This window comes from Micromys minutus (assembly GCF_963924665.1).
Source record: "Micromys minutus genome assembly, chromosome: 22".
NCBI lineage: Eukaryota > Metazoa > Chordata > Mammalia > Rodentia > Muridae > Micromys > Micromys minutus.
In genome coordinates this window covers 35564002-35579934 of record NC_137957.1, presented here as the reverse complement: position 1 = coordinate 35579934, position 15933 = coordinate 35564002, and the positions used below count along the sequence as shown (strand labels likewise).

Genomic DNA, 15933 nt, shown 5'->3' with positions numbered 1-15933 from the left:
TCTGTGGGATTTAATTTCCCTTTCTAGAGAAGGTGCCTGTTGTTAGTTTCAAGAGGTTTTCTGTCAGGTGTTCTTTGAAAAAGTGCTTCTTCAAGCTCTGACAGAACAAGGGAGAAAATAAAAGGATATTTAGGAAATACTTATCTAGAAAAATAAGAGATCGCTATGAAATGGAAATGAATGTGTTCAAGGAGTTGGGCCAGCGAATTCCATCACTGGAGTTCACGTAGAAAGTTCACAATACTTGGATATTCTGGTAGGTGAAACTGGTGATGGTAAAGAGGGGAACCTCTCAGAAGAACCCTACCAAGAATGGCATGATGACAGCTTTGTCCCTGTATCTAATGCCACTGGGGGGAAACTTTACCTTTGATGGGCTAAACTAGACAGTTCTTCAAGTGGACAGCTGAGGACATTCAGAGATGTGTTCCCACCTAAATTCTGGACTTCAGAGAAAGGTCAGGAGTTCAACTGATCCTTTTTGAACCTATGAAATGAAAAGCTGTTTTGTCTTTGTCCCAAAGTGGAGGCCATACTATATCTCCAGTCAGTGTCTACATTTTTGGAAGTTGTCAAGCAAGTTCATGTTTCCTTCAAGATCCCCTGAAAGGCAAGATATACCCAGTGTATTTTTAAGTGCATATAATGTCAGAGCATAAATTCTAACAGAGAGAGGCAATCATTATTTAGAAGCACAACTTGCCCCTAGAGAGAAGCTATACTGTAGGTTCATTATCTTTATTCTTTGTTGCTTACATGTCTTAGGAAACTTACTGAATTAAAACCAACTTCTTCTGGAGAAAAGCAATACCAATAAAACTTCACTGATTGCATCACTATAAAAAACCTGGAAGGTGTGTGTGTGTAAAAATTCGTAAACAAACAGAGCATTCTTTCCCAGCTTCAAAGACACATCCCTTTATGACAAGGGTAATCAGCTTTTTTTTTTTTTTTTTTTTTTTTTTTTTTGGTAAGAACTCAAACTTTGTGTTAATTTTCTAAAACTTTTAACAGAATGTTGCTTTGGGGTTTGATTCTGGAAAACATAGGCATACACCATGGATCCATAGAATTCCACAGGAAGTAGAAGCCTTCAGAACTAGTTGTCTTAAAGACCATAGACTTAAAGTAAGCCACCGAGAGAGCTTACCCTTCATAAATGAGAATCTTGCATTGAAAATTCTCCAGGGAACTCACTTTGATCTGCTTCTCAAACCTAACCAAATGCACAATAACAATCAATGTTTCTGAAAGTTTTAATTGACTTTGGTTTTGTTACAATGATAAAGTCAATTCTAAGTCCTTAAATCATTTTTGAAATTTGAATTAGAGATTAGAAAAGAAAAATGAACCCCTCTCTAAAGTAAGTGGCTCTTTTACTTTTAAATTTGCAAGAGAACATAAATATATAATTACTGTTCTACTGATATTTATCAAGTTATTCTCTTTTTGATGTGCAATAATAGTTTATTGGGTTTTTATTTTTATTTTATTATTTTTATTTTATTTTTATTGCTTTATGGGTTTAAATCATGAACTTTGTTGAGTTTATGCAGTGACACATATATAAGTGGATCATCATAGCCTGCCACAATTTTAGTACTAAAGCTTCAGTTGACATTATTTTTACAATAACTCTTGATTCTAGAGACATTTTAAAAATGTGAATGGCAGTTTATAATCTGAATAGGCTTCTCATTTCCTTTCTGTGATGGATGGGCACTGATGGTAAAGACAGAGTACCTTCTTCAGTCATTGGAAAGGGACATTTTCTTCCCTGAACTCACTTGTAAAGGCCTTGGGGATAGACCTGGGTCTTGTATGAACTTGGTGCTAGTGTTTTATCCAATTTCCAAGATGTGACCAGAGTCCACTGTTGTGATGTTTGATTCATAATGCACTTACCTTGAATCATGACTTTACATCAGTGGAATTACCTTCTGAGATAGAAGACCCAAAGGTCCCATAAACCACAGATCACCCTGACATTTCCCTCAAGCTCACACATCACAGGGACTTACAGATTGATTTTTCCACCTTTTCCTTAATGGTGTAGATTCTAATCTTAGTGGAGTGTGTACTCCATTTCCAGATACTGCTCAGCAACGTGGAGTATCAGGTTAGCCTGTACAGTGGAGCCACTAGCAGGTCAAGCAGAGGAAGACACCTGCATTGCTCATTTTGTCCACGCCACTGGGAAAGGCAGAAGCAGTTCATGAGAACACCACCTGTCTGTCGAGGCACTGAGAAGCCTATACCTACTCCGTAATCTTGGGTCACTTAGAATGTATGTAGACCAAGCTGGCCTTGAACTTAGAACACCTTTCTCATTTCTACTTTCTGAGACTATAGAAATGCAACACCCTACCAGACCAGGAAAAGGTCTTCAGATTTAATAGGATGCACCAAAGAGTTGCTGGGGAAATTCTTAAGCCATGGATTCGCTTTAGATAGATAGATATAGACAGACAGACAGACAGACAGACAGACAGATTGATTGATTGATTTCTGGAAAGAAAGACTTTACTAGATGGCTTATTCTAACTTTGAACTTTATAACCCACGATCCTCACTGAGATCTTTTATCCTGAGTTTTCAAGTGTTAGTATTACAGGTCTGAGTCACCATACCAATCTAGCCTCTGATTTTGAAAATTCCATATCAAATCCAGAGGTTTTGAACTAGATCTTTACATGTGATCAAGAAGGATTGTTACTTTCAAGGTGAAGAAAACAAAGAATGTTCTTCAGCTGCTCTGCCTTCTGCAATGATAAAGATACCCTCACCAGCATTAGCTCTGATGCCACCTCTCAGTCCCCAGAAAGGAGGACATCAAATCAAGACTTAGATAGAGAATGGAAAACTCAGTAACCCATCTTCAAAGTATTCTTTACATGTGGTAGAAATATGATTTATTCCCATTCAGGTTGTTCACAGTGAGAGTTCTCTTTTACCTCTGTCTTCTACTCCTTGGTCCACAGGAGGTTTCTGGTTTCACCGGTTTTACTCCCGTTCTTTCTGTGATGTGCAGGAGAGATGAGAACCAGGATTTGAGAATGAGAAGGGCTAGAGAAGGAATTTTGCTTATTTGATAAAATCCTATCTGGGGAGGATGAAGCTAATGATAAAAATAAATAAAAAGGAAAGGAGAACAGAATTCCAAGAAGTGAATTGACCTACATGGACATTAAATTACAGAGCAAGCAGGAAGGAGGAGGGAGAAACAGTTTTTATGTGAGAGAGTTTGGAACTCTCTTTCCCTCAGAGATCCTGCCGAGAATTGCCTTGCCCACACCCTTCATATGGACAGTGGGCCATGAGTGCTTCACGACACTCAAGAAGCCGGGCTACAAGGAACACATTCCCTTTTGGGCCTCAGACTCCTCCTCTGTGAACTGCAAAAGGTTCTAGAGCAGTGATTCTCAACCTCCCTAAAGCTGTGACCCTTTAATACAGTTCCTTATGCTGTGGTGACCCCCAACCATAAAGTTATTTTGTTGCTACTTCATAACTGCATTTTTTGCTACTGTTATGAGCAATGTAATATCTCATGTAATATCCTAATATAAATATCTGATATGCAGGATATCTGATATGTGGTCCCCAAATGTGTTGCAACCCACAGGTTAAGAACTGCTGTACTAGAGATGTACTGTGCTTCTCACTGCATTAGAGGATAGAGAAGAAAGTGAGAGCTGCTCTTTGAGAAGCCTGGTAGGGACATCAGTAGGGAGCCGTTGAGGTGGAGAAGTAAAGCTATGGCTGAAGAGGCTGATCTTAAGGTGACTCCTCCGCTGCATTCTTGTGATGCCTCTACTTCTACTGGCAGGCTGAAGAGTCCCAGTAGCTTATTTTCAGCAGCATCTAGGGATCCCCTCAAAAGACACAGCCCAGAGTCATATGCCAAGGGACAGCTCCTGATTTCTAGCCTTCATTGGTAGTCAAAATGAATATGAAAACACCCACCCACTGCTTCCCACTCCCCAAACAAGATGGATCAACAGCAAACACTTTGGATGACTATTCAGACAGAAAAACCAGAAGCTATTGGTGTTTTGGAAAAGTCTCAGAACAGAGCAAATAAAATGGGTGACAATTATGGGAGAGAAGCTGTATGTTTTTCTTCTCTCTCTCAGTTTCATTTCTCAATTCCACTGGGGAAATCAGAAAACTTCTCTGTCAAGAGAGACTACACATAAAAGACCTTTACATTGATGGGATTAGATCAATGAGACTATTTTTATTTTATAATAAATATTCAGTGTTAGAGAAACAGTCAAAAAGTTAAAAAAAAAAACATTTCTATAACAAGTCTGTTTTGTTGGGACACACGGGGTTGGGGAAGGCAGTCTGTGGAACAACTTGAGGAATTTGTTTATTCTCTTCTACCATTAACCAAATGTAGACAACAGTAACAGTCTCATCGGATTGGTGGGAGGTTTGAGTAAAACAGCCATCCCAAGCTTATGTACCTGTGCTGAGCAGATATGAGCAAGAACAGTCATGTCAAGGGCCCCAATGCCTCAGATCCATAGGAATGGCAAAGCTCCCCTCCCCCATGATCTGAGTACCAATTCTTAGGAAGGGTTGACTGTTAGCTAAAACTGGCTTTTGCAGAAACTATCAAACACAGCTTCCTCCTCCTGGATTGCTGCAACCTAAGACAGCTCTCCTACAGAGACCTCCTACTAAGATTAGCTAACCAGCCTCCTCCATGGGCTGAGTTGCTAGTGTGACAGCTTTTCTGTAGGCGTGCCTGTCCTCTCTTCATTCCCCACACACCATTGCCTGTGATATCTCAGACATGTAGTATTAGCACTCCAGATCCCTGAGCTCTGGGGTTCCCAGCTACTGTCTGTTGGGATTCTGTAAACCCCACCCCACAGTTACCTGGCAACATCCAGGTATGCTCCGCCCCAGTTATCTAACACTATAAAAGGGGATGCTTGCCTCCTCTTCTCTCTCTTGCTTTCCTGCTCTCTTGGTCTCTCACTCTTTTTTCCCTTTGTCCCTCCCTCCCCATTCCCTTCTACCCTCTCTCCACATGCTTATGGCCAGCCTCTACTTCTCTCTCTCTCTCTCTCTCTCTCTCTCTCTCTCTCTCTCTCTCTCTCTCTCTCTCTCTCCTCTACCCTCTTAACTCCCCTCCCCATGTCCTGAATAAACTCTACTCTGTACTATACAGTCATGTGGCTGGTCTCTCAGGGGAAGGGATTCTCAACATGGGCCCTCCAGAGACATCCCCCTTGTCCCCATGCCTCTCACACCTTCATAGATCATACCCCCCCACACACATACTCTTCATTTTTTTTTAACACTGCCTGCTGAACTGTACTAAAAGGCATGCCACAGAAATCCCGGCCTCTTCCTCTGCACTATCCCGATTGATTCCAAATAGTGGGAAGCCTTACTGACATCATAAAACCCAACTTTACATGCATGGTAAGAAGGCAGACACAGAACATCCATTCATAGTTCATTTGAAGGCAGGTGGTAATATAATGTGGCTTATCATCTTCTAAAGAGACTGTCAGCTTCTGAAAAGGCTGAATTCCTGTGCCTCATGATCACTTGCTGCCTGAACTCACCTAAGCCTCTGATAAAAGAGGAAACATCAAATTCCACAGAGCTCCCATGTAGACAGAGATACCTGATACCTGGGATACAGAAAAATGCCTGGCCTGTAGTAAGGGCTCAACACCCAGCCTCATTTAGTATGTGCGCAGAAACTTGTGCCCTGCAATGGGGCACTAAAAGGCAATTTCTTTGTAGTATCTCCAAAGCCTTTTCATTTTTGTTTTATGAAGCTAACAATTCCCTAGTGATTGGAAATAGTCCTGGAGAGTAGGAAGCAGTGTTAGTTAAAACTGCAGTGGGGGCCTTGGTCAGATAGCTCAACAGTGGTGCTTGGGGCCAAGCTTGCGGATTTGAATTTGATCCAACAACTGGCTTGGTGGAAGGAGAAAACTGATTACTGCAAGTTGTCCTTTAACCTCTACCCACCCACTCTGCACGGCCTGCCCCTATATACATACACACAAATGAATGTAATAAATTTTTGTAAAATGAAATGTCATTAAAAGTACGAACAGAGTTTGGTTTTCCAATTTATATATTAGAAACATAAAAATTAAAGTCACCAACAAAATGTACATCCTTACTGAAGTTTTCTCTTTTTAAAAAATTTTTGTAATTATATTTATTTACAGAAAATTTACTGTACACTTAACCCAGTTTAGTGGTGAGTTCTTTAGCCTGTGCCTTTTCCAGCTTGGCAATGCGAGCCACACACTTAGGACCCAGAACGTTGCCTCCCCAGTAGCAGCGGATCTCATCATATCTGTCATTGTAATTGACCCTAATAGCTTCCACCAGCTTAGCCAGAGCATCCTTGTCTTCTGAGTTAACCTGTGTGAAGTTAACAGTGGTGCATGTCTTCCTATGGACCAGGCACCCCAGCCTGGACTTTACCTTGATGAGGCCGTAGGGCACCCCCATCTTTAGACACAGGGCAGACAGGAAAACCACCAGTCTACATCATGGGCAATCACCACCAGCTGAGTCTTCTTGTTCTCCACCAAGGTGGCGACTGTATTGACTCCTGCTCGGAGGACAGGTGGTCTTTTAGTTGGGACATCCCCTTTACCAGCAGCTTTCTTCTCAGCAAGGGCCAGTAGCCTTTGCTTCTTGCTTTGTCTCTGGTATCTACTTGTGGGCAGCTGACTATCTGCCTGTCCAGGGCCTGGGTGAACTGGTAAAGGCAGGAGGTACTTTGAGCCGCTTATAGAGGACGGCTCTTTGCAGCTGCAGCCTGATATAGTGGCCATTTGATGAAGCGTGTTAGATCTCTTTTGGGCTGGATATCCTGCCCAATGTCAAAGTTCTGGGGCCTTTTCTCAAACAAAGTTTGACCACCATTTTGGCTTCCTACTTCTTGACGGCAGGGACTGTGGCTACCTTCTTCCCCTTGACCTTCTTTCCTTTTGGCATCTTGCTCGGCTGGAGGAGAGAGCCCGAAGTTTTCTTAAAACGTTCCCATTACCACAAACAAACCATTTGAATAAGTCAAACATTTAAAAATCCTAGCCAAAAATCTCTCACGCCTGTGACTGTGATACCAGGATTCCAGACACAACCATGTAAAATGAGCAGGCGGACAATGGAGGTAATGTTTACTAGAAGAGCAGAATTGCAGTTAAAATAAACTTCAAATCACTTATTTTTCTATCTGTCCCTAATTTAGGTATAACAATTTCCAATATCTTCCAATCCTCAAGTTTGGGAAAATATAAAAGCCAATAAATGGATACCATACTTTTAGGTAAATACTGACATCTTCTCTTTACCCCCAGGATCTCCAGATAAAACAAAGCAGCAAAGTAGCTCAGGCAGAAGATCTGGTGGCTGTGACAGAGTGTCCCCAGGAAAGACTGCAGGACAAGGACTGAGCTAAAAGAGCACTTCCTCCCTTTGACATTACTGAGACTGGAAGAACACAGGAGCTGTCATGATTCTGCAGGGACTCCGTGATAACAATACTATTGCTGTATGCACCTAAGCCAGGATGCTACAAAACACATGCTTTTTAAAAAATAGATAGCACTGGGGGATAGCAGATGGCTCAGTGGTTAGGAGTAGAGGCAGCTATTGTGGAGGACTGGGGTTTAGTTGCTAGTACCCATGTGATAGTTCACAACTGGCTGTAACTCCAGTTTTAGAGGATCTGGTGCCCTCTTCTGGCCTCTGTGGGCATTCATGAATGTGGTTGCAAGCAGCCCTCATATACATAGAAGTAATAAAATAAATGATGAAGGGACCGATTCATCCCATTTTGTCTCCACTCAGAAACTAGGCCATAACCATTTGCTCTACCAGCAGACTCCAAAGTCCAGGAACAAGATAATAAAACCCCACACCTTAGCAACAACCTGAAGACAGCCATATAAATGGCTTATCTCAGGATAGGCCACATTGGTTAATCATTCATGACACAGGAACACAGCCCATCAGTGAGGTATTAAATGACCTAACCCCAACAATATGATAATAAAACATTTTCCTATCTCAAGTCTAAGTCACTTTGCTTCTCTAGCTGACTTACATGTCTGAATTGTTCTGAGGCTTGAAACTGCAGTCTCAGCTGTTTGGGACCTTATAGTGAAACAGTGGAGAATTAAGTAGCGTAGCCTTGGTTCTATCTCTGCAGAAACTGCAGTGCCTTAACTCCCAGCCTCTAGGTTAAAGTCACAGGAAGAAAAAGGGAAAGGAAGCTTTTCTCTGTTCTATATCTTCAGCACTTATACATCTTTCAAAGTGCATGATCACATGGTAAAAAGTTTACCACAAATTTGCACATAAATTCAGGTCATAAAATTGAATAAGAGGTTTACAACAGAGAATGTTTACATGCATATCCACTAAGTAATTATCTGGTTAAACATTCACCATCTGTCACAAGCTTTACAGCTTCCTGGAGAGTTAAAGACTGTAACTTAGTTATCCTTGAAGTTTTATATAGATAAACCCAGTCAATATTGTATCTTCTGCTCAGAAGCAATTAACTTGTAACACTTGAAGACTGGTAGAGTTCTTGTCTTGGTTTTGACATCAGAAAGGATTTAGTAGTAATCTATTATAAAAGAGGCCTGAGTGTCTTTGTCTGGGTTGCCATTTTAAAGTGGTGGTGACCCCTGCATGTTGGTTGTTTCTGCAGAATTTTCTTGCATACTATTGAAGTCAGGGGTATTCCTTCAATGATTCTCAAACTATAACAATAAGAAATATGATGTTTCTGTAATCAAAATAATGCTTCAATAAAGTCTTTCCTCTCATAAAAAAATATGCTGATTGGATGAGATTAGAACCCAAAACATGAAATGGTACAGTGATGTCACAGCAGATGGCTCTGGCTGCCTACTATAGGCCTATACTAGATTGGGCCTGTCAGTAGTCAATCATGGATTAAGGAGGAGCTCACAGACCTGTTAGTTCCCAAGGGATTCCTGGGGAAGGGCAGTCAGTGTTTTCTCTTGTGTACTCACTGGGGAGCTCCCCAGTCTCCGACGGATAGTCTCAAACCTATGCTCACAGAGATGATCTCAAAATTAAACAAAGGAAATGACAAGAGCAAACCAAAACCAACCACCAAACCCAAAGGGCATGCATGTAAGAAAGGGCCTTGGGTGGTGGATGTGGCTAATAGGGGTGGAAGGGAAGATTAGAAAGGATGGGAGTTATAATAATCAGAATGTACTTTATAGATAGCTAGATACATACATACATACATAATCCATAGATATACATATATCATATATAAAATAATCAAAGAACAAATTCAATAAAAGTTATTTTTAAAATCTATTTCTGATACCTATTAGCTACGTGATCTTATCCAGATTAAGAAACTACTTACTCCAAGCATGTTTTCTTGTCTATAAACACCTCAGAAGGCTCAAACCTGATGACAGCATGTCCCAGTTTCCCAGCTCAAGAGCTTCTTGGGAAACACCATGGTAGACTGATCATTATTCACCGATGACCCTGTCCGAGGACGCTCATGCACACCTGCTCCCCCAAAGACTCTCATCTTTGCTATGGCAACCGTAAGCGTTATCAGTTCTGGTCGTCCCATCAGCACAGGCCAAAGAGGCAGGACAGTGATTGAGCAGAAGCTGAGCAGACTTGAGACAGGCACAAGGCTGATGAGACTGGGGACTGCTTGTTACTGTGTCAACTGAGTCCACGCTGACTGTGGCAGAACAGTTTAAATCTAGGGGACATTCTTACAGACTGTTTGCATGTCTGTAACAGCACAGAACATCTTCACTCAGGGTGTGCACAGACCCTTAGGGAAGAGGATATTTGTATCCTACTCTTTAGAAGGCTAGATGCTTTGATAGAAAACTCGTCTCTCCAGACTATTTACAGATACTTTCAGAACAACTCGACACCTCAAGAACTGAGTGATCCAGAAATTTGAGCTGATTTCCAAAATTTAACTGTTTTTTCCTAAAGCCTTATTATTGTTTTTTTTTTAATTTCTGTTTTCAAAGTTGACTGAGGGAGCTCGCCACATCCTACCTGGTTTCCTGTATATGTGAGCCTTGTTAGCTTTTTCTCTTCCTCATATCATCCGTTCCAAATCTTTTACCAGGAAGCATATGCCTGTAGTCAGCGGGCCTCCTCTCACTCCACAGAGAAGTTCTGGTTTGGATGTTACGGTATTTACACTCCTGTTTTTCCTGCAGGTATTCTCTCAATTTGATTACATAACAGCGTCATTCTCCAAGCTCCACAGGAGACTGTACTCCTTGAGGGAGGGTCTTATCTAATTTTCTACATTAATTACAGAGTAACATTCTCAGATGGAACACCTAGTAAGTGCTCAGTAATGTTTGTTTGTAGTTTGTTTGATGCAGTGTTAATCCAGAGAGGGACTGGACTATAAAGATCACAGTAAAAGCCATGAGGGAAGAGGTGCTGATAGTAACGTGAGGATAAAGAGCACTCAAAACCCACAGCTGCACGTTTTCCTTTTTTCTCCTCATTTCAATGGCAGAAGTATCATCAAGGGTGTTGGTGGATTTGAAACTTTCGTGTCTCTCTTTTTTTCTAAAAGAACAACCGAGCCATGTAATTGGCCCACTCAGAACTACTTGCTATAAAAACTGTTTTAAATAGAAATCCCTTTTAAAAAAAAACAGACTTGGAAATTACTTCTTTACACATGCAGGGTTTTGTGTTAATAAAAACCTGAGGACTGCAATGCCTTAGAGGGTAGAGGGACCTGTCACCAAGCCTGATGACAGGAGTCCAGTCTCCAGGTCCCACATAGTGGAAAGAGAGAACTGGCTCCTGCAAGTTGTCCTCTGCCCTCTACACAGAGGGTTGTGAAATGTGGGCCATCCCTCCCTGAGTAAAGAAGTAAAAGTTAATAAAGCTCTTAGGAAATGCAACAAGGGGCAACAGAATTGGCAGGTTATGCTTGAAAGCATTGATTGATAGAGAAAGAGCTGGTTTCTGTATGGGAAGGTGATGGCAGAAACTTCCCAGTGCCACTGTAACAAAGGAAATCAAGTAGCCACACCCAGCTCCGGATGTGGAAGAATTTATTAGTTGTGTGAAACTGATCTCCCAGGAGGATTTATCTTTGTGAGCTCTGGAAGGAAATCCATCAGTGGTGAAGTACCAGAAGCACTTACTTAGGGAATCCTTAAATATAGGTTTGCATAAGGTCAGAGAAGAAGAAAACAGTGAGTGTTCACTTGGGGCCAAGAGCTCAAAGTGATGAGCTGAGCTTCCAGCATGCCTGGTAGATGTTCCTTATTTCAAAACCATCTCCAAGTATCTCTTACTTCCTCTCTAATGTTCATTTTCTTCTAAGCTTTTTTTTTCTTCTTCTTTTTCAAAGAATGTCTTTTCTTCGTTTTTAATGGTGTTTGAGATCAGACCTAGGGCCTCATGCATATTAGGCAAATGCTCTACCAGTATGGGCAACTCAGATGAAGAAAGCTTTGGAGGGTTTTTGTTTTGTTTTTGTTGTCGTTGTTAAAGTTTTTGTTTCATTTGTTTTATGATGAGTCATGCTAAGTAGCCTAGGTTACTCTCAAACCTCAGATTTTTTTTGCTGACTCAGTAAGATTTATTTAAGAGGAAAGGTATTAATTTGTAATGTATATAAGAAAGGTTCATTCCACCGAGCTAAACATATATGAAATTAGTACTGTAGGAGCCACTTTCTCCCACGGACTTTCATACAGTTTTGGAACCAAAGCTGCCCTGGAACTCACTCCTTGGCTGGCTTCAGATACATAGTCTTCCTGCTTCAGCCCTCTGAGTCTTGGAAATAAGTCACCATGACAGGCAAATGCGGCATTGAATAAAGGGAACTCACATATGACCATTAGGTCATACTGAACTAACATCAGATCATGCGAAGAGAGAATAATATGGAATAGTCACAGGTCTGAGCCAAGCATGGACTATCCTGAGACACTTAGGACTTCTAACACATCACTGTGGGCATCTGCCTACTTTGACTCACCTGAGTTAAAACTCTTTCAGGTTTGCCAAGAGCATCCAAAAACCCACATCTAATAGACAGACATGAGTTCTGTGCTATCTGAAGATCTTTAAGAAAAAAACACAGCAAATGCCCACTGGGTTTGGTTTTAAACATTGAAGCATGCCCTTTGCAAGAATATTAAGTATTAAATCTTCTGGGAATAATTTTACAAAACAACTTAGGAATCAGTATTTCCAGGGTTTAAGCATTTTACTCAATATTACTCATGGCATTCATGTTTCATAACACACACTGCAAATGAACTAACTCCCCAGCATGAGATCGCAGCTGTGTACATGAATCCTAACAGCATTTCTCTTGAACATTCCCTCCAAATGGGCCCACTGTGTTTCCCAGTGCCAGAGAAATCCCAAAGGCTCTCATCTGCCAACTCCACAAACTTGAGAATAAAAGAGCACCCATGCTGTGTTCTCAAGCTTTTCTGCCTCCCTCTGCAAGGACCCCAAGCCCTTTACCTCCAGAAAGCTCAAAACTAAGCAAATGTTTTGTTGTGGATAAAGATAAAGGTGTTCACGCGTGCGCCATGAATGCAGAAAGGGGCCTTGGGTGTTGGGCTTCGTGTCCTACTACACACAAGCAGGAGAGCTAGACTGTGAACTAGGGAAGCTACTCTCTTCTTTGCACTGCCTGCTCTTCATTCTGTCAACGGAATCCAGAGGAATAACCAGCCATAAAGAGCACAAAGGGGCTGACTCTGCTGACTCTTGCAGAAGTCAAGGTTTGGAAAGACTCAAGTCAAGCTTCCTTTCCCCCACTCCCCACAGTATGTACTGAGTGCAGAGAGCAGGCGGTTTTTGAACAGGCATCAGAACTGCCTAGAGTCTGTCAGGTTCTACCCTGGAGCTGGTATCTCAGTGGGTTGGATATAGGATAGGATCTGGGATGAGCATCTTAGTAGTTCCCAGGGATTCGGATGCAGATGCTCTGAAGACCCCATGCTGAGAACTATTGCCTCAGAGCTTCCAGATACTGGCAGGTGACACGGATGGGCAGGAATCTGTAATATCCAAATACATCAAACAGACAGTTGTAAAACAACAGCAATGGCCACAAACAAAAGAGCAATAATAAAACTAAGCAGTAGACCTCTGGGTTCCTTGTCATTAAAACTTACCTGCAACAATTTAGAAGAGATATTGGCATAACTGTCTTGTTTTACAGAAATGTTTGCCATTTTTAAAGATACCAAGTTCTCTGATATATTTATCTTGCTATTTGAATTATGAGTTTTCAATTCACAAGCAACTCTGGGAAACTCATACTGTTTGCGCAAGGGGAAGCACAAATGTATTGTGGTGACTTGAATAGATATGGCCCCTAGACTCAAGAGTCTGAATGCTTGGCCCATAGGGAGTGGCAGTGTTAGGAGGTGTGGCCCTGTTGGAGAAAGTGTGTCCCTAATAAGGCACACATTGAGGTGTCCCATGCTCAAGCAATACCCAGTGTGACACACAGTCTTGTCTGCTGCCTGTGGCTCAAGATGTAGAACTCTCAGCTCCTCCAGCCCCATGTCTACCTGCACGCTGCCACGCTTCCCGCCATGATGATAATGGACTAAACCTCTGAAGCTGTAAGCCAGCCCCAAAGAAATGTTTTCTTTGATAAGAGTTTCCCTGGTCATGATGTCTCTTCACAGCAACAAAACCTTAAGTAAGATGTGTGCTCAAATCCACTGGGGCACATGGAAATCAATTTAAATTTTGTGAGTTTGAGGCAAGACTGGTCTACACAGGGAGTTCTGGACAAGCCAGTGTTATATAGTAAAATGCTATCTCAAAAACAAACAAACCAACACCAACAGACAAACAAGACAACAAAGACATATCAACAAAATAGCTGAGATTTTAAGATTGAGAGCTGGAGACAGCTCAGCAGTTAGGAGCCTTTACTGCTCCTGTGGGTTCAGAGCTCAGCACCAGTGATGCCGTACAGTCACCAGGATCTTTAATTCCAGGTGACAACCTCTTCTGCACTTTACAGGACATGCACGCATGTGGGTACAACACACATGCATGCATTCGGACACACATGTACACTTACATACAAATAAAAAAATAAAACTAAAACAAAAAGCGAGATTGGTTCTTTCTTGATTCCTTATATGACCTGTCTATAAGATGTCCCCTGCCCTATTGGAATGTATCGAGAAGACCCTTGCCAGATGTGGACCCTCTATCTTGGACGCCCAGTCTCCAAAAGTATGAGCTAAACACATTTATTTTCATCATTCGTACTCATTGTGATACTCTATGACAGGAGCAGAAAAGAGACCAAGACCTTAGTTAAATGATGTTTGTGAAGACCAACTTTAAATACAGAGGTCTACAAGTTCTTGAAGTCAGTGTTGGATACTGGACTTGAACTCAGGTTTACCAAACCAACTTTTTTTTTTTTTTTTTTTAACCTAGAAGCACCCAGTTTGAACACACTACAGGCAGAGGTAATTTAGGAAGCCGTATGGCACAGAAGACACTGTAGTCCGGAGAAAGTGCTCCCCTCACCCTATCACTGTTTGTATCTTCTCTCTAAGAAACATTTTAACCTCTCCAGATCTGGTCAAACTCCAGAGCCTTATTTCCATAGAGAACATTGTAACTGTCCCGTACATTGTAACTGTCCTGTATCATCTAAGTTTTTCGGGCTGTGTAAGATGTGTGCATCCCTGTAGCTGTTAAGAAACACTGTTTACCAGGGAGCATATATCCTGCCTGTCTTTGCTCTGCTTAAAGATCATTACAGACAGGATCTTCTTTTTCCAAACATAATCTCTTGAATATCTTGGTTCCTTGGCCTCTAAATCTTTGGTTAATTTCTGGCTTTCACCAGAATAAAGGGAACCGCTAACAGATCTGGCCCTTGAAGCCGTGGACAGTTCCCAGCCACTTCTGAAACTATAGTCTGACACCTAGTTCCTAGTTCCTGACACCAGTTTCCATACTAGTCTGACACCTAGAATCTCAGAGTGTGACCTCTGGCAGGCAGAAGCTAATGAAAATGTGAACTGCGAACCTTCCATTTTTACTAATGAAAGAAAACCATGTCACAGGTGGTTATATAGCAAATGTGTGTCTGGGACCCCATATCATCCAAAGCCTTACATTTTCAAACAAGTATTTTTAGGGCTAAACAAACAAACAAGGGGGTTTCCAGCCTGGCACCCATCTGATTGGAGAGCTATTATGGAATTTGTGGGCCTTTGAAAGAGTTTATTCTAGGGTTTGAATTTAACATCCAAGAGTAACGTGGACTTGACCTCCAAGTAAGAACTGGTGACACATGACTGGAGAGAACCAGAAAGTTAAGGCTGAAGGTGAACTTTTTTTGTGATACATTTTCAAGCATTTTAAGCCCTGGGTTCTCTAAGTACATTAGCGATGACTTAAAATATACCAGTGTTCTGTGTCTAGGCTAATATGCAGATTTGTGCGATTTTTAATGTTTATTGTTTACATTTTTCATTTACTTAATGTGTGAATGTGTGTGTTCGTGCGTGTGTGGTTTCACAAGCCCACATCAGGTCCAAATCTCTCTCTCTCTCTCTCTCTCTCTCTCTCTCTCTCTCTCTCTCTGCAGGTCAGGATGTAAAGTTTTCAGCTACTGTCTGTTTGTTTAAAAAATGGCACCTTACTCAAGTTGACTCTGTAATTCCACCACATGGGTTCTGGAGATGGCGCTCAGCCCATCAGAATTGGTGACAAGGGTTTTTTATCACTTCCACTTGACACTTCATATAAGGGATTTCATCTTTCTTCCTCTGTGTATCACCACCCCTTCACCCTAGAGCACAAGCAAGTTAGCATTCTTCCTGCCATTTGTGAACCAGACCGTCCTTCCCACTGAGCACCTAG

At 41.6% G+C, this 15933-nt stretch overlaps 1 protein-coding gene across 1 annotated transcript in view; it reads right to left on the bottom strand.

Annotated features, from left to right (window-relative positions):
- Positions 1–467: 467 nt before the first annotated feature.
- PLEKHG7 (pleckstrin homology and RhoGEF domain containing G7) overlaps positions 468–15933 on the bottom strand; it is a gene marked incomplete at both ends in the record, with an annotated part of 36516 nt that continues 21050 nt past the window's right edge. The window contains 5 exon segments of the mRNA XM_080935380.1: positions 468–553; positions 556–603; positions 2022–2115; positions 2119–2193; positions 7347–7485. Coding sequence (XP_080791506.1) covers positions 468–553; positions 556–603; positions 2022–2115; positions 2119–2193; positions 7347–7485 — 442 coding nt within the window.